This window comes from Notamacropus eugenii, chromosome 5, assembly GCF_028372415.1.
Source record: "Notamacropus eugenii isolate mMacEug1 chromosome 5, mMacEug1.pri_v2, whole genome shotgun sequence".
Lineage (NCBI taxonomy): Eukaryota > Metazoa > Chordata > Mammalia > Diprotodontia > Macropodidae > Notamacropus > Notamacropus eugenii.
This window is the reverse complement of record NC_092876.1, coordinates 356,189,426-356,209,524: the sequence shown is the minus strand read 5'-3', so window position 1 is coordinate 356,209,524 and position 20,099 is coordinate 356,189,426. Positions and strand designations below refer to the sequence as shown.

Here is a 20,099-nt window from a genome sequence, read left to right as displayed (position 1 = left end):
CAATCAGGAATGCACCACTTCAATTTTTTCAAGTTTTTCTTTTTCTCTTTTTAAAAAAAAAAATGATCATATCCCCTTTCTTTTTTTTTTGTGTCCAATTTCCTCTCACTCATGTAGATCTCATAGCACAAAATTTGTCCTGAGCAGCCTGCTGGTTTAATGAATACATCATTGAAGTGCATGGTGACCATGAAAATAGAGCTTTTAAGGAGCTAACATGAAAGTCATGAAACACTCATGATCCTTCCTTCCCCTGTCCCCCCCCCCCCAAAAACCTGCCTTTTTGTTTAGTGTGTCTCAGTTCAGGAGGCAAAAGTATATTAGAGCTGAGGAATTGAGTAAAAGCATCCCCCTGTGCCTGTTTTAGCTTAGGAGTCGCAGATGTTCAGGAGTTGTAACTGATACCTGGCATTCCAGCATTGAAATTAACAAGCATTAATAATTGACAGTATTCCCTGGGTTTCCTGTTTGCTGTCTAGTGATTGCTGTTTGCTTTGTTGGCTGCTTAATGTTTTTCTAAGCTTGCTTCATAGTCTGTCCCCAAAGTAGCCGTTTTTCAAACTGTATCTTTCACTTCTGTTTTGATGTTTATTTCTTTTCTTTCAGTTTTCTAATGACATGACACTGAAATCATCGTCATTTAAGCCACACCCCGGGGTATATGTGCCCTCAGTGCCCTCAAATTGTACATTAGCTATTATTTGCTTGAAAAAATCTTAATGAATCATAGAAATGTCTGGTCTAACTTGTATCAACTGAAACTATATTCCACGGATACTGTATTGCCCCATTCATGTGTTCATTCATTTATGAAATTCCTATTTTGTGTCAGACACTGTGTTTTATTACTGAGAAAACAAAGAAATGAGACTAACTCTCAAAGGGCGTGCATTCTCCTGAGCCAACTTCGGATAAACATTTAAATTTTTAGATAAAAAAATGAAATTAGAAGTCCTACCCTATTTCACAAATGTGTCCCCAAAATTTAAAATTTTGTAGCCAGATCTTGTTCTCCATAAAGAACAATCTAAATTAAAATATTGCGAAAAATACATTAATTGTCTTCAAAGCAAAATTACTATGAAAAGAGATTTAACCCCAGGGGAATAGTCATCAATGAGTGAATAATAAGGCTAGTTTATTCATTTTAATCACATTCTTCTCTCTTTTAGAGAGTTATAAAGTGAGCCATTGTAAGACAACAGCTCTTGGAGGATTTCTTAAAAGGCTAGTTTTGTTTTTTTTTTAACAATATGTGAACTTTTATCATTAATTTAAATCACTTACCCCTTGCAATCTCAGTAGGGTAAAGAAATCTTTCAATGAAATATAATTTTATATTACAATTGAGAGCCTCCTAATTCTTAAAGGGCATTCATTTCAAATATCTTGAAATGCTGATTAAAGATAATAATGTCTACTGCTTTTACCAATGTTATTCAAAATGAATTTTAAAATTACATTGCCCTCCTTCATTCAATTATTGTGAAGAGTTGGATATAAGCCAATAAAGTGGAACTTTGCCTATATGTCAGTACCACATTTCAGGGGACAAAGTTGTGTTAAAAACACACAAAAAATGCCTAAAGCTTAGAAAATAAGATTTGTGAAAGTATTTTGTTTATTTTTCTGTTAGTGTTAAACCCTAAGAGCCTTAGTCTTTTTTTAAATTCAAAAATAGTTTGGGAAACATATTTCTGTTTATTCATTGCTTCTCAGAAATGTTTATTTTTCGTGACTATATACAGACAATGCTGTCATTGAACTTGTAATTCCTTAGTTAAGATCAGTAAATATATGGCTATATACATTTTACCTTCTTTCCTTTAATTTCTTGTTCTTTCCACCTCATTACCTAGTTGTTTCCTTATTCTTACATAAACATTGGTTTCAGATAACACTTCATCAAGTCCATTGATATAAATATAAAATTGATACAAATAATTACTGCTCATTTTACTCTGGGCTCTATACAGTGTCTTATAAACTTTTTTTTTTCAAGTGTTCTAAGGGATTTTGATTACAGAGAAAGGAAATGAATGCAGATGACCTAACTGTGTGCATCATACAAAGTCCAAGATTCCTTTCGTTTCCCATAAAGCAGTAAAGTGAAATTCTTGACATAAAAGTCCTTTCCTTGAAAGAAGTAATTGACAACGATGTGATAAATCTTCTGTCTCCCTGCTATCAAGGGATGCCTTAATCTTGTTGTCTTCCTAGCGTCACCCTTCACCAGCCTCTTCGACTTAAACAGTAGGATAGTTCACTTTGTGATAATTCGTTTATGCTAGAGACTTCCTGGATTAGCTCAAGCCCATTTCCCTTTCAGCTTCAAATGCTTCAAAATACTACTAAAATAAAATCTTTCCCCAGGGCCTTTATAAAGTTAAAAACAGATCCAATTAAGTTAACTTTTGTTTTGTTGTTGTTTAGTTATTTTTTCAGTCACGTCTGACTCTTCAGGACCTTATTTGGGGTTTTCTTGACAAAGATACTGGAGAATTTTGACATTTCCTTCTCCAGCTTATTTTACAGATGAGGAAACTAAGGCAAAAGAAAAAAAATAAGTGACTTGCCCAGGGTTGCACAGCTAGTAAGTGTCTGAGGCTAGATTTGAACTTGGGAATCTTCCTGACTACTGACCCAGATCTTTTTTCACTTTGCCACCTTTTGTTACCACTAACTTTAATACAATAAGCTTTTAATGAAGTTCTTTTAAGGGAGGCAACAGTTGTCCTTGAGGTGAGGTTATTGGTTTTTCTTTCCTTTTTTCTTTCTGTCTTCCTTTCTCTCTTTATTTCCTTTTCTCTCTTTAGTTTATCTTTACAAATCTTGAGCTGAAATTTAGAGGCCAGTATGATGATATGAGTACAATTTGTGTATGAAAGTTACTAAGAACCCAGGACCTTTCATGTCAAAATTATTGACGTAGATCCAGTTGAAACTGGCCAGAAATATGTGATTTGGTGGCTTGTGGTTGCTGTGGTGGTGGATATGGAAACTCTAATGAAGTTTTTCCATGAAAAAAAAACAAACCAAACAAAACAAAACATCATTTAAGATATGGATGAGATAGCAAAGGAAGCAATATTAATTCCCACCGTTGCTGAACACGGGTACCTAACAGAAGAATTCCTGGAAAAATTGTCAAAAATTTGTACTTCTGTTCTCTTTGAGCCTCAGTTTCCTCATTTATAAAATGAAATGGTTGGTCCAAATGGCCTCTAAGATGCCCTTTAACTCTCAATACATGATGCAATCTATGATGCATTATCCACTACCTAAGTCTATGTTCCAATCAAGAGCAAAGCCTAAGCCCACCTCAGATGTTCATTACTCTCTAAAGTTGATTTTCGCTGTTAAATACATTTATCAGTACCACTCCTTCCCATTTACTGTTCCCCAGTAGCCTAACAATCATAGCTAATCAGAATCTTGTTATAAACACATTCCTGTACTTAAACTTATTTGAGGCATCGAGGTGGCACAGTAGATAGAGTTCCAGGCTTCTAGAATCAGGAAGGCTTAGTGTTCTGAGTTCAAATATGACCTCAGATACTTAGCAGCTGTGTGATCCTGGGCAAGTCACTTAACCCTGTTTGTCTCAGTTTCCCCATCTGTAAAATGATGCTGGAGAAGGAAATGGCAAACCACTCCAGTATCTTTGCCGAGAAATGCCAAATGGAGTCACGAGGAGTCAGACATTACTGAAAGGACTGGACAATGCCCATTTAATTGCCTTTAGTCCTTGGACTTGTTAGCACCATTGCATTTCAATAAGATTTGGAAGGAGCATATGATTTGGGATAAGAAGATCTGAGTTCTATTCCTAGCTCCTTTGTTTACTCTATGTTATCTTAGACAAGGCCTCAGTTTTCTCATCTACATAAAATAAAAAGATTGAACTACATTATCTCTAAACTCCTTTCCATCTTGAAATCTATCATCCTATTATTGTCATTTTGCTACAATTCATAATTCAACTTGGCTTTCTTGGGACACATATTGCAAATTGCTGAATCAAATTACTCCTGCCTAATTTTTCTTTTTTTTTTTTTAGTTAATTCCTTGTTTTGTAGGATCATAGGATCATTGATTTAAGGCTAGCAGGGACCCCAGAAACCACTGAGTCTAATCTCCTCATTGTACAAATGAGTAAATTGGGGTATAGAGAGTTTATATGACCTACTCAGGGTGGCACTGTCACTTATTCCTATCAGAGGCACGATTCAGACCCAGGCCTTTCTGACATGTAGTCTATCACTTTATCAATTACACAATACTGCCTCATTTTAAATTGTCAGGGAAATTGCAGTGATTTACAGTACAGATCATATCAATATTTATTCTCACTATTTCACAGTTTGATAAAATATCTGACACCAACAAAAGAATTTCAAACATAAGATTGTAGTTCCAGATGCAGCTTTTCTAATGTAGCACATTCTTATTTTCATGAAGTGATTTAAATATTTACCCCATAAGTGAATCATTAACTAGTGGTTCTACGAATTGTCTAGCTCTTTTCAGGGATAACATGGCAGGCCTTGGCCATCAACCTGTTTTGATGAAGTGGGATGATGTTTCCTCATATCAATGCCACAAGTAACGTGGCATTTTGTTTTAAGTTGATGAACTGAGGCATATTTTCTTGCAAACCTTTTATCCTTGTATCATCTACCCATGGATCAAGTTTCTTGCATCCATTAAAAATTCCATTTTTACTGCCCTCCATTTGCTTTTAAGATGACCCACTGATGTGTCTTGATATTCTTTAGTAATGGCAAATTTCAGTCCTAATTAGTCAATTCCTTTGCAAATTGTCATGGAAAAAACAGAAATATATAGACATAGACCAAAATTTTGTGAATTAAAATTTGGAGGCATAAAAAAAGTATGCATCAATATAAATAAATAAATAGACCCATCCTTAGAATGGCTTTCTTTCTTTTTTGTTCTCATACTTGAGAATTCTAGTTGTTTTGACATGGTATTCTTGTTGCTGTAGCATTGGTAATATTAATGGGAAAGCTAATGACTTGCTTACTATGAAATAGCTCTAGTAAGAAATTTGTTTTAATTATCATGATATCTCTCCCTATCTTTCAAGAATCATTTTAGACATTTTTAAAAAAAAATATAAGAGTAAGATCAAAGTTAAGTGACTTGTATGACTCTTTTATTTTGTGTCTTGTCTTTTTAACCAACTTTATAAGCCATTGTGCTTATGTAGCTATGGGTATTGCTTTCCCATATATAAAAGCAAGCACTAGGAAAATGCTTAGGACTCTAGAAAAGGAGAGAATAAAAAGATAAAAGCCCAGACCAGATGGATTAGAGAAGAATCACTTCCCCATCCTTACCAACCTACTTCAAATGACCCTCCATATTCTCTTGATCTACCTTAGTTTACACTCAAATTTTCCTCAAGTTTATTATCCCTAGAAAAAAAGACTTTGTACAGCATGAAGAATAATTTGTGTACAGTATGTATAATGTTTATATTTAGAATGTTATGATTGGAACATGACATTTTTTCTGGGAGGCTAAAAGCATATTTGGCTTTCCAGACAATATAGTTATGCCTTTTATTGACTTCCGTTCATAATACGTAAACCATTGGAATTCATATTTTCTTATTGAGTCTGAAATCCATCATGAAAGAAAATATATGATGAAGAAGTAAGCAGAACTAACAAATCACTTATTCTAGTCCTAATTAGATGCCTTCCAAATGTGTGTTTAATTCTCCAAAAAGAAAAACTCTCTATATTCTGGACATTGTCTGTGTTGTAATTTGAAAGTTAAGTTTGTAGCAAACCCAATTTGCTTTCTAAGATTGTATTTTGGTAAACTTAAAGTTGGCTCTAGTCAATTCTGGTATTTCTTGCTGTTGTCTCCATTCTGTTTCCTCAAAGGATGCTGACCTGTTGGATGTAGAAAGCAAACACTTCGAAGATCTAGAATTTCAGCAGCTGGAACATGAGAGCAGGTTAGATGAAGAGAAAGAGAAGCTGACCCAACAACTCTTACGTGAAGTAGCTGAATATCAAAGGCGCATCGTCACCAGAAAGGTAATTCTACTGGATGCCTTTTAAAAGTTAAAAAAAAAAAAAGGTTATCACAGAAAGCACAAGTACCATAGACTTTATCAAACATAAGCAGTCATAATCTCATTGTTGCAAAGCACTTCATATGCTTTAAAGTCCTGTATTATTATTGTTACTACTAATTATTAGCTATGGTTTTTATTAGTATGCATATATGTATGTATGTGCAGAGGCAGGGGAAATTCATTATAGCTTTGGGAAAATCATTGAATCACAACTATAATGATGAGTAATTGCCTGAAACTACAATGAGAAAATATCATTGCCTTTGTTGTATTGAACCTTGAGTTCATCATTAACAAAAGAGGGAAGATTTTATTCTTTTCCCTTGTGAGAACCAAGATGGAAGGGGGAAATGTCACTTCTCTGATCATTTGTCTTGACCTGTTTCCCTTTGGAACCAAAATATCTCAGTGTTCAGAATAGCACTGCAAAAGGTGGAGTCTTTGTTGGAAAGAGGAGTGGGGGAAGGAGAATTTCCTCTGTTGCTATTTTCTGCTGTTGACTATTTTATCATTACAGATAGATAGGTAGGGCTAGGAAAATCGAGGAGGCACAGTGGATAGAGTGCTGCCTGGATTCAGGAAGCCCTGAATTCAAATCCACCCATAGACACTTTACTAGCTATGCTACTATGGGCAAGTCACTTAAACTTCCTTGCCTCAGTTTCTTCATCTGTAAAATGAGCTAGAGAAGGAAATGGCACACCACTCCAATATCTTTGCCAAGAAAACCCCAAATATGGTCACAAAATGTTGGACATGACTGAACAGCAATAGAAAAAGACAGAGCTAGAGAAGATTCTCTAAACCATAGATATTCATCCTCTTACTAACAAAAGCCCAAAATGTAGGATTAAATTCTCATCCTATGCCCTTCCAATACTGCACTGATAAAAGTAAAAGAGGAGAATGGGAAGAGAAGAATTTTTTCTTTAATGTTCAGTTTAAAAAAAGAAACTGAAAATATTTGTTTGTAAACAAGGGTGTTTCCCAAGATGATGTTTGCTATGTTCTATAAAGAGATTTCCTGCGGCCTTCTTTATTTCTTAAAATAGTTTTAAAAATTAAGTTCCATTGACCTTAAGTAAGATTCCTGGGAGACCAAATATCTTTCCTAAGAGGCATTCTCCCTCACTCTAGACTGAATCCTAACATTAGAATCTCTGAGGTCTCAATGGGTGGGGGAGGGATTAGAGGGAAGGAGAGAATTTGGAATTCAGAATTTTTAAAAAATGAATGCTAAAGTAAGATGTATATATATATATATATATATATATATATATATATATATATACACACACACACACACATATATATACACATATAGACATATATGTATATACACATATGTGTGTATGTGTGTACATATATGTGTATATATAAAATTTTAATTAACCAAAGCAGTTTGGTGTGGAAAGAGTACCGAACATTAAGTACACAACTGAGTTTCCAATTTCAGAGCTGCACCTTACAAACTATGACTGGGCAATTCACCTACCCTTTTTGAGCCACAGTTTGTTCAGCTGTAATATGAAGGGGTTGGACTAGATGACCTATAGTCCCTCCTAGATCTCAAGCCTATGCTTTTATGGTCCATTTTACTTTAATCAAGAATATTATTGGGGCAGCTAGGTGGTACGTTGATAGAGTGTATATGATAGTACACTGAGGAAGACTCTTCTCTCTGAGTTTAAATCTCACCTCAGACGCTTGCTAGCTCTTTGACCCTGGGAAAGTCACTTAACTCTGTTTGTCTCAATTTACCCATATGTAAAATGATCTGGAGGAGGAAATGGCAAACCATTCCAATATCTTTGCCAAGAAATCCCCAAATGGGGTCATGAAGAGTCAAACATAACTGAAAAATGACTCACCAACAACAAAAGTATCTGTTATCTATTGTTATCTATTTTCTACTAGGAGAAAATTTCTGCATTAAAGAAGCAAGCCAGTCACATTGTCCAGCAAGCTCAAAGGGAACAAGATCACTTTGTAAAAGAGAAAAATAACTTAATACTAATGCTACAAAGAGTAAGTGCTATCTCTTGGTCATCTGAACACTGTCATAAAAGTGTTCTCTTGTTTTTACCCATTTTTTCCCCTATTTTTCCCTAAGTTGTATTAACCACAAATGTTAATAATTGGTAGTTAGTTTATATTTTAATGTTTTAAAGATGAAGTATTTCGTAGTATTGTAACACACTAAATCCTTAAATGTGAAACATTTTTTCATATCTATAGTACATAGATGTACTTTAGTGTAGACTTTAGAAAGATTTGCTTCAGTCAAACATTCAGTGTCATCTGTTCATAGCACTGTCAGATACAGATTTTCTTTTGTCTCACAGGGAATTATATTTGACTTAACTATCTTGTCAGGTGAATGGTATGACTTGGGCATCTGGCCCTTACACATGTATTCCATTACCTTGTTGGGATGCTTGAAATACTCACCATAGTCATTCCTTTTAATCAAGGAATTGTGAATATAGAAGTTATTGGATAAAAGAATAGTTCTTGGAATCAGGAAAACTGGGTTTCCATTCTGGTTCTAGCATTTACTAGCTGTGCAACCCTTGGAAAATCATTTTGGCCTCAGTTTCTTCATCTGTAGGGTGGGAACAACATTTACACAAAATAACTCATAGATGATTTTGAGGGAGACTTTAAAAAAATAGATCTTCTTGATGCCTTTTGTTTCTGCATCACCTACATTTCCCTTTCTATCTCTCCCTCTAACCCCTCCCAAATAACCATCCTTTATGACAATGAATATTTTAAAGAAGAAAATGAGGGAAAAAAACTCAGCAAGTCAGTCAATTAATTGAGAAAGTCCACAATCACATGCAATGTTACACACCTGAGGACTCCAACCTCCAGAAAAGAGCAGGGGAAAATGTGTTCTTATACCTCTAATTAGGGAAAGCAGTCATTTTAAAAATCTTTTAGTACTATATAAATGTGCATTACTACCACTTCTCTTATTTTGTTATTTGGAAATGGTAATTGAGTAGTAGTCATACAATACTATCTGCCATAGATTAATACAGGGTGTCCCAAAAGTCCTAGTGCCATTTGATGCTATTAAAGAATATGAAGACTGGAAAATCTCATTAGCTGATTTTAATGTTACTTAGAAGAAAATAGGGCTGAGGACCAGCATATAGAAGCTACAAGATTCCTTCGATACAGATTAATATTAAAGCTTCAATAGCTTAAAATGCACCAATATTTTTTGTATACCTTTTATATAAAATTGTTAGCCAAGTCCAAGTCCAAAGAGGAAGTACATTATCTAGACATTTGGACAGGGAAGCCCCTGGAGAGCAGGTCAGAGGTAAAGGAAGAAGGAGGAACAGAGAAAGAAAATGCTGAGCTCACTAAGGAAGACTTCAAAACGCAGAGTGAGGGAGGGTTGCCACAAATGAACTTGACTTAATTCACAATTTTACCTATGGTGGACCCTAAACTTAACCAGACCTTATAATCTTACAGGAAAAGGAGAACCTTTGCAATCTGGAAAAGAGATATTCTAACCTTTCTGGAGGAAAGGGGTTTCCAGTCAACCCCAACAGTCTAAAAGAGGTAAGAAGAGTCCTCAGTTACTTTGAACTTGGATTAATCTCAAGTTTAAGTCTCTGGGAATACTTGGCACTTGTGTTCTGATAAAGGCAGGATGTATAAAAAAGAAATGGTATCAAAGTTTTCACGGTCTAGCTGTAGTCAGCCTCTTTCCTTATGTACTTTGGAATTTTCCAGTGATTATCTTTTATGTTAAATGGTAACTGCAAGGCACATGCTAAATGTAGTTTAATATAGAATGAAAAAAACTTTTTATCTTCCCTAAGTAATCAAATTTTATTTGACTTTAGGAATAGCACTAACTTAGAATTTCTAAAACAGCTCAAGGCAGAGCCAATATCGGTCTGTTTTTAGTGCTCAGATTCTGTCTCTTTTTCTTGACTTGATTTTCTGGCTGAGTTTCAGAGAAGGGAAAGAAACATACTTAAAATGTCAATTCCTTAAACAGTGTTTCTTTGATGTGGTTTGAATACTTGCTTTCCTAACTCCCTTCCACTTTCCATACCCTTTCCACCCCCTCTGTGTTTATTTTCTCTCTGTCTGACTGTCTCTCTGTCTGTCTGTCTCAGTCTCTCTGTCTCTGTCTCTGTCTCTCAACCTCTCTCAAAGCTTCTATATAGATCAAGATAAATATCCCCTTCTCATTTCCATATTCATATTAATTTTTTTACCCTTTCCCTCCCAATTTTTTTGTAGAGACTATACAAATTGCATACCAACATTAAGATTATTTTGTTACTGATTCAAAAGCTCAAAATTTATTTGGGAAAAGTCCTTATTAGGACAAGTAATGAATTCCCTAAAATGGTTGCATAATTCAAATCCATACTACATATTTCCATTGGGCTGGAATCAATTACCAAGTTTTACGTAATTATAACTTCTAATAGTGTGGATCTGAATACATGGGAACACTTCAGGGGATTCATTATTCACAATAATTGGGATCTACCTATTATTTAAGAATTAAAATCATTAATGTAATATATATTGCACAGTTTGAAAATAATAATTTTTTTAAAAGCCTGCAAACTTTTGTTGACATGTGAAGACTGGAAAACCTCTTGTTAATTTTAAAGCCATTTAGAAGAAAACAGGGCTAGACTGGCATATATAAGCCATATAATTTCTATGGTACAGATTAATGTAAAGTTTTCATACATGCCAGGTAAAAGGTACATTGCATTTAAATGCTTAGCCCATGTTTGCAATGTTAGTCAATATGTTATGTTGCTGCTGGAGAATGCATTTCTTAAGGTAGCCTTCCTATCTTATTCTACTTTATAATCTCTCTAACTATTTAAAAATATTAACTAAAGCATTTGCTTTTCTTCTATATACCTGACAACTTCCTAGTTTCACTCTTTATTTCATTTTTCCTCCTATTCCTTCATTAAATGCAAACCACATAGGACTTGAGGAAGCAACTCAAAGGTACTTTCTAAGAAGTTATTATATTGCTTTTTTCCTAGTTGCTTTTTGATTCTTCTGATGCCTCTTTGAAAGTGAATTTTAAAAGATCATCCCATTTAAAGCTATTTTAAGAGGGTGAAGACTTAGAAAATAGGCTCCCTCTTAGAGAACTGTGAAATGGTTTTACCTGAGGTTCTTGCCCTTATTATCTGTCCTTTTTGTCTCTGTTTCTTTTTTATTTACATGTTTAGAATGTTATGTTTTACTTTGAGCAGTTGATTACATGGTTAGCAGTAAGCCAACTAAGTTTTGCATGTTTATTTGTTAAATTCAAATGCATGAAAGTACCTCCATAGATCAAATCCATTTATTTCTAGGAGAAATTCCAGTATACAACAAAGTTCACTGTAACTATATTTAAAACATATCAGCAATTTAAGCTGCTAGTTGATTCAATTTCTTGCTGTTTTAGATACAGCAAAATTCTATGATGATAAATCTGAGGGGTTTATCGTCTTCCCTAAATTCATTTTATTAAAATTTTACCAATGTTATTTTAAGCATCAACTACATCTAAATGCTAGGTAGCTAGGTGGCCCGGCGGATAGAGCACTGCACTTGGAGACAGAAAGGTCTCAGGTCAAACCAAGTCACTTTGTCCCTCTGAGCCTCAGTATCTTACCTCACTGGTGAAGCTGAAATGTACTAAGGGGCTTTGTAAACCTTAAAGTACTGGGTAGACATTTGTTCTTATTTTTATCATCATCATTTCATTATTATGCTGAGGAAACAAGAGAAAGAGCAAAACTGCTCCTGCTTTCAAGATGTCAGTGCTTTCACATTCAATGGATGTTTTTTAATCACCTTGTCTGATCACAGCATTCTTGGTGCTAATAACACGAAGATGAAATAAGTTACAGTTCCTGCCCTCTCAGATCTCTAAAAACCATTACTAGGTTTATTAATAAGTTTTACTGGGGGGGAGGGAATGTCATCATTATGGATACAGTGAATTTAAAGATGACTCTTAAATTGGTTAAATACACAGTTTAGAACCTCTAGTCCTATTATATTCCATCAGAGTAAAATGGAGATTACCCTGTGTTTTCAGTGAAGCATCAACTCTGGTAGGACTTATCAAGGTGGAAAAGACTATTGTAGTTCTAGAACTGCACTTGTCTAGGACCAACCTACCTTGTTGTGTTTGTCCTTTGTTCTCGAGGAGGACCATGACATCAGGATGATGACATGACTTGCAGTTGACTTTGATTTGAGTGAGGGAGGGATCTTCAAGGTCACCAGCCTCACTTTTTCCTCCAGGGCCATGTGGGTCCAGTGACCTGATATTGATCAAGGCACCTGGAGATGGCCCAGGATGCAATGTGGGAACTCTGGCCATTTTAGGTTTAACGTTATCAGATTCTCACTTTAAGTGAGATATACCCATTCAATGAACAGGCCTCTTTAAGTAGTTGCTCAAGGGATGGTAAAAGAAAAACAGTTACTATTTAGTATTTAAAATAAACAAATACTAAATAGGACCAGCCTACCTGAGATCAGATGGAGTTATTATCATGAGGCTAACATCTGAAAGATGAAAATTTTGGCCCCAAGAAGCTAATACAACTCTTAATGAGATGTAAAAGAGTTGTCACTAATGTTAGTGGAATAATCATCCTCAAGAATAAAGATATGGATTCTATGATTGTAAGGTAGTAAGTGTAGTTTGGAAAAAATGCAGGCTTTTGTTAACTTGGGGCCAGTGGACCTGAGTTTAAATACTGGCATGGCTAATGCTAACCATACAACATTAAGCAAATTACACCATCCTGCTGGGCCTCCATTTCCCCAATGAACTTGAACTAGAACACTTCTAAGAATCATTCCAGCTCTAGCTCTCTATATATGACTGTAAATTTGGTATAATAATAAAAAAGCATATCTTCGTAGCAACTTGAGATATATATTTTTAATTTACAGTTGTCTCTTTCAAACTGTATTGAATCCACTATCCCAATTGGTTTTCTTACCTAAATGGGAAATGGCTACCAGGAAGATTGTAGGAGCAATGATACAGGAGGGAACAAGGCTTTAGTTCTAGATCAGTGGTTTGTCTTTCACTCATTTCTTGCTAGGAACCAAGGGGAGCCATTGGGGACAGGAAGCACAGTATGAGTGTTCCTGCCTGTAAGCTCCTTGAGGTCAGGGACTGTCTTTTTCTTTGTGTTTTTATCCCCAGTGCTTAGTGCAGTGCCTGGCACATAGTCAGCACTTAATAAATATTTATTTCCTTCCACCCTCTCTCTCTTACTTAATTTCTGAAAGCTAAAACATGAAATTAATAATCATCTAAGTGTACCAAGTCAGGAATGTGCTATAGATGGGAAATATCTTGTTTCTTCTTCCTTTTGTGGAATTCAATTTGGATTCTGATTATTTCTCCAAAACTTTCTTATTTCTTCTTCTACCATAATCCTGCTTTGGAATGGTGAGGAAGGAGATTAGTTGCTGGACTTTGAGTTTAGGGAAAAGGAAGAATCCATTTAAGAAGTATACAGAAGTTAAGAAAAATAGGAGGGAATCATAGCTGAGAAAGTTTGGCAAAGAGAGGTTTATATTGGCACATGAATAGCATTTTGCTTGGTGTGATTTTTTTTTTAATTTGGGATATAATTCATCCATATCCACAATGCATTAAATTTTAAAAGCAACATACTCTACAGGAACCTTATTGATCACACAGCAATTACAAGATTGATGTCAGGTGTTTTGTTAAACATGAACATCTTATACAACCTAACAAGACAGATTGGTTAAGAATTTATAATGAAGTAAAAATACACTCAGGAAAATGGAGAAGGTGAGCAAAGGCAAACAAGTTGTACACATTTATTAACCATAGTGCCAAGATGCAAGAATATTGCTTTTCTTCATTGTAGTAAATAACTTTCTACAGTTGTAGGTATTTCACACATATCCGCATATACAATGGTAGCTTTTGCTAATCTGCTACATACATACCTCAGCCCAAGTGAATTAACAATGAACTTTCTGTGACACTCCATGAAAATAAGTTGTCAACCCCATGCAGTTTGCTTGGTATGAACAACAACAACAAAGACCCTAAAGCCTGACCTTTTGTCTTTTTTTGTGCACCAAGGACCTAACACATAGTAGGTGCCTAAAAGTGACTATAAAATTGAATTGATTTGAATTCCACCTTAGGAAGACATATGCTTTCATATTCTTTTCTAAAAATGGTAATGGATTTGTAATGTGATGATCTAGTCCCACTATCTTTGCCAATTCCCACTTATGACTAATAGAATAGATTTATGAGGTAAAATCCTGTGGCTATAGAATAGCAGAAAACTAACCAACCCATGAATATGTCATACTGGCAGTCTTGACCTCTTTGACACCATACTTTAATCAAAGAAATAACAAGAGATTGAATTCCTGTCTTCATTTTGATTCAGTCTTCTAAATTAACTAGAATAAATCAATAAAATAATATTTAACTCCTAATTCTATGTTCCTGTGCTAAAATTATATATTGATCTTGCCTTGTTCAAAAAGGATATATTGATCTTATAAAGCTGGGGCAAATTTTCATTACTTATTTCCAAACTATTTAAGCATCTGATGGCCTTCCAGTGGTATTAAAATATAATATGCCTTTAGTTTTAGGTGTTTGGTTTTTTTTTTTTAGCCATAACCACAGTTTCTAGGTCAAAACACTTAATTACTTAATACCTTCATTTCACAAGCAAAAACGAAAAAAAAAAAGATTCTCCACCTTTCCTGAGATCTCCTTTCCAAAAGAATTGATACTATGCCGTCCATCCAGGCATATGCTGATTCAGCTAGTTTTATAACTATTCCCAATTGGATAACCCCCCTTTTCAAAAGAGTATTTCATCCTTCCCTCCTAGTCTCTTCAATGGTAATTCAGAGCCCCCAAATCATCTTTCTTTTGTCTTTCATTTTTGTTTGCAGGTATTTTTATAACTGCTAGGTGCTGCTGTGCCTGGAGTCTGAAAGACATGAGTTCAAATGTGACCTTAGATACTTCTAACTATGTGACCTTGGGCAAGTCACTTAACCTCAAGTCTGCCTCAGTTTCCTCATCTGTAAAAGGGATAGTAATACCCACCTCCCAGGGTTGTCATGAGGATCAAATGAGGCAATGCTTGTAAAGTACGAAAAAAAATGCCCAGCACATAGTAGGTGCTTAATAAATGCTTGCTCTCTTCCCCCTCTTGTCCTTTTGATATACGATTTCTATGATTTGTTTGTTTTTACTGTCCTAGGCTTCTCATAGCCATTTATAGCCATTTTCTATAGGATGACCGGAACTTACATGAAATTTTCTAACCCAAAGCAAAATTAGCTCAAACTCATAAAAATGACAGTGATTCAAACATCACTCTTGCTGTTCCACATTTAGGATGTATGTGAATATTCATGGATGTGCGTAAACCATTCAGCTTTTTAATGAAAGGTTTAATGGAAAAAAAAGCATAAACTGATTGTTATTTCTATTGATTCTGTAGAATCTCTAGTGGTAGATGCAAAACAGATTTCAAACACAGCCAAACCTCTTATGAATTTGGCCCACTTGTTCTTTCATAATGTAGAAACCAATGACTTACCTCAGCTCACTTTTTTTGTCTCTTGTTCCTTCCTCCAGTAACTAAAAAGAGACTCCATCTACCCCCAGTCTAAAGTATGTGTCTGCTAATCAATTAATTAAGAGATAAGGTTCTCAGGAGATGAAATCAAAGAATAAGGATTTAGGCAACAGGTTCTTGAAACAAAGGGTGGGACATACATTATGACAACTTTTATGGGTGGCAATAATGATTAACATGCATTTTAGTGATGATCAATCCGAGGAATGAACCAGGTGATGCCACCTGGCATCATTAAATGCAAGGTATTTTAAATGAAAGGATTTGTTCAACAATTATTGATGTCACCACAGGGAGAGAAAAAGCATTGTTAGAAGTTTAGGCTATCTTTGCTCAAATTTAAGCCCTACAAAAGTAATTTAATGCTCATCATTATTTCTTTAATAAATCATTTAGCAATAATATCACAGATATTTGGCTGTGTCACTCTAAACTAACCTCCATTGTACTTGATTCATTAATACTCCTGCATGCCTCAGCTTTTGCTCCCTTTGTATTTAACTTCTGAATTCCTCCTTTTAGGGCTTTATCAGTGTAAATGAAATTAATGAGCTAGGTGGCAATTCCACGAATCTATCCCCTTCTACTCATCTCCCCACTGACGCTGATGCTGATGCTGATTCCACTGAGCCTTCCACAGCTGTGCTGGCGAGCCAGCCACAAAATCAAGAGGTTTGTTGGAGTGACATTTCATTCATTCACTGCATTTCCTCATGTCATAAATTAACCCAGAATTAACTGCAAACTGGAGGGTATGTAGCAAATTTATCTGTTTGGGGAAAGGTCAGTCACATTGGGTTGGCAAGACATATTCATTCTTGGGGTTGTAAACAGCAACAGCAGAAGCAGCAATAGGAGTAATGGATATTTGTGCTGCACTATGAAGTTTACAATGCATTCTACATGTAATGTCTTTATTGCATATGAAATGTGATTTTATCTGAGGGAAGTCAAACCGAAAGCTAGTTGGGAAGTTAAAGCCTACAAATTGGCATCCTACATTGACCAAGCCCAACTAACCCTCATTTCTTTAGAAATTTGAAAGAGCTGATTAGAGAATAGGCTAAAAGTATTATATGGAATGATGATTTGCATACAGTGATTATTTTCCTTGATATTTGATTTGATATGTGTATGTCCTTATGAATTTTAAGGCATTCTACGGGGAGGGTAGAATAGCGACAATAATATAAGGAAAATTGGAGCCAATGTTCTGCTGACTTAGGTTAAATATGTATTGTTTAGAATTTTGGCAATTAGAAAAAGAAACCCCTCTTTTTTTGTAGGTTCTTTTGAAAAGTGCAACAAAATATATTATTAAATTAGGAATCTGATTTGTTTGTGAAACTTGCCTTTTCATTACATGTAGACACATCCATATACTTTCTCTTCTTTTGTAAAGCTACAGTCACCTGTCTGTTCTGGCTCTATATCTCCTCACTCACTTTCTCCTCATCCTGTTGCTCAACTTCCATCAGTCCACTGGCCTGAAGTCTTGGCTGCCCCACCTGTCGACCCTTTTCCTTTAAATGATACACCTCCTCCTCTTCCAGCTAAAAAGCATCGGAGGCACCAACAGGTAACAAGGGATGTAGTACTGATAGTTTGAGTAGCCTTTGCCTTGACAATCAAGCCACTTCTGCATGGTGGTCCCATAGCTGTTTGGGTTAGGACAAAGGAAGCAGTATATGGAAATGCTGGTCTTTTTCTGAGTGTACTTTATTATTGGTCAAGTCCTGATGTATCTCCAAGCTTTGATTATGCTACTGTAGTATAGAGTTGAGGGGCTTCAAGAGATAATGGTTGTTAAAACCTTACAAACTTTCAAGCAGCATTATATCACAGAATTCCAGAGTTAGAAGGGCCCCCAGAAGCCTAGTCCAACCCTGACACAAAAGGGATCCTCACAATAACATAGCCAGCAAGTAATTAGCCAGTCTCTGCTTAAAGAGCTGCAACAGAGGAGACAATCCATAATCCCTGCTGATGCAAAGCTTCTTTATTTCTTAATCTATGGTACCTCAATTTTCAGTTACTTGAATTTTGACCTATTACAAGTGAAGGGTTTTTTAAAAAAATAATACCTTATTATCCTTCTTTTGCCCTCTACTATTTGGATATTCAAAGCCTGGATTTTGAGCATATCTTTTATCAGTTTTGTCTAAACCATACATATACATGAATTCTAAATAGTATTCAGTGTATTCAGGAATAATTAAAAAGGCAAAGAAAATGAAGTATATTCATTTGAATTCAAATTGAGTAGTAAAAGTTCACAATGTCCTTGAAGAGTGCTAAAAATAATCCTAAGACAGAGGTTCTTCACTTTTTTTGTGTGTGACACAGACTCCTGAAACAATCTGGTAAAAGCTATGAACTTTTTCTCAGTCATATTTTAAATGAATAAAACAATATACATACCATTACAAAGGAAATTGATTATACTGAAAAACATTTATCAAAATACATTTTTAAAAAAATGTTCAGAGATGCCCTAATGAAGAACCCCTGCAAATAAGTATTAAAATTTAGATGACTGTCCATTCAACTCTATCCTTCTCACCATGCCTTGCCGTCCTATGCCTCCCTTCCCCCCACCAAAAAAAAGACTGTCTTGGCTCCCGCCCTTTTGTAGAGCTTTGTTACCCCTACTTATTTGTAGATTACTATTCCCTAAACATGGTGGCAGGAAAGGCTGCTGGTTTAAAAATAGGCGCAGGTAACTGTAATTCACAAGGAAATGTTGCTAGGAGTGGAAGAAAAGATTATGTATAACTGTGGTCTCCATCCTTTCTCCCCTAGAAACTCAACCCTGAGCAAAAGTATTATCTAGCAGTTAAATGAGTTTTCAAATCTAGGTTTTGCTGTTGAGTCTTAATTGAACTCGGATTGGGGTGAAGAGGAAAGAGAGTAGGCTTTGGGGGATGTGGAGATTTTAATCTTTCTTTCATGATATACCAAAAAGGAATCATGGTAGCTTTTTGGATTTTAGAATTTTTACTATCTGATCACAGTGGTGGCCAATAAGTCAAGATTTCTAATATATTTCCCCCCAAGGTTTCTAATAACTTTAAAAACACACACACAAATAATTTGGCACCAGAGTATTTATGTTGTTTGGACCAAACCAAACCACTGTCTTTTTTCCTGAATAATGACAGGGACAGGGCCTGGAACTGTGATTTGAGGAAATGTCAAGGAAGAAACTTTCTTTACTAATAATGTCAGAGAAGTCCCAGTTGAAGAAATTTATACTGCTAATGCTGATCACCACCATCTCTGTAAGCTAATATCATAGGTTACCTGACCTAAGAGGTCAGGTTACCAGGGTAGAGTCATGCAATCAGCATATATGAGAAGTCAGATTCTCCTGACTCCAAGGCCAGTTTTGTCTATACACACTGGTGCAATGCCCCCTCTAAACAACAATGACCATTAATGAACAAACAGCAGACTTATACAATATTAATGATCCTGAACACTCGAGGTAGCTTAGAGACACAGGGCATAGAGTGCTGGGCCTGCAGTCAGGAAAGCTCATCTTTCTGAGTTCAAATCTGGCCTCAGACACTTACTAGCTGTATGACCCTGGGCAAGTCACTTAACCCTGTTTGCCTCAGTTTTCTCACCTGTAAAATAAACTGGAGAAGGAAATGGCAAAATAGCATCTTTGCAAAGAAAACTCCAAATGAGGTCACAGAGAGTTGGACATGATTGAACAATCTAAACAACTAGCTATTAATGTAAAGTGATAGGTCTTATTATCATCATAATAATACTTTTAATATTATACAAATAAAACTACCCTGAAGTTGTTTATTAATAGTATACTAGGCCCCACAGTAAAGTTGCCAAGTTCTTATGCCACACTTTTTAACAGACTGCTTATTTGTAATATTATTTATACAGAACTAACTGCCTCCCTTTAATGGTTTCATTTAATGTAGTGTTTTCATTAAGATTGTGGGAGATATGCTAATATACTGGTGTGCAGTTAACAAAATACTTTTCCCACAAGAGCTCTATGGGATTGATAATTTTGGCATCTTGATCCCCATTTTACAGGATAGTGACCCTCACAGAGTGGTAGGGAAATACCTAATATCACACAACTAGTTAGCAGTAAAGCCAAGATTAAAACTGAGGTCTTCTTACCGGTCCTGCCGATTTTTCTATTACAATATGCATCTTTTGAGAATGGGGGGGAGAGAGAAGCATGGTGCAGTGCTGTGGAGTTCTATTCATATGTACATTTAGTTTTTCATGTGTTTGGAAAGTCTGTTGTTAGTGTGATATTT

General features: G+C 35.5%; 1 protein-coding gene across 6 annotated transcripts in view; it reads left to right on the top strand.

The window, feature by feature from the left end:
* PHLDB2 (pleckstrin homology like domain family B member 2) overlaps positions 1-20,099 on the top strand; it is a 147,183-nt gene that overhangs the window by 82,276 nt on the left and 44,808 nt on the right. For 4 of the 6 annotated variants that reach the window (XM_072614029.1, XM_072614028.1, XM_072614032.1 and 1 more), the window contains 4 exons: positions 5,919-6,074; positions 8,033-8,143; positions 9,608-9,697; positions 16,324-16,473. In XM_072614029.1, coding sequence (XP_072470130.1) covers positions 5,919-6,074; positions 8,033-8,143; positions 9,608-9,697; positions 16,324-16,473 — 507 coding nt within the window. The remainder of the gene's footprint in view (positions 1-5,918; positions 6,075-8,032; positions 8,144-9,607; positions 9,698-16,323; positions 16,474-20,099) is intronic. The other 2 variants (XM_072614034.1, XM_072614033.1) reach the window with 1 other exon arrangement.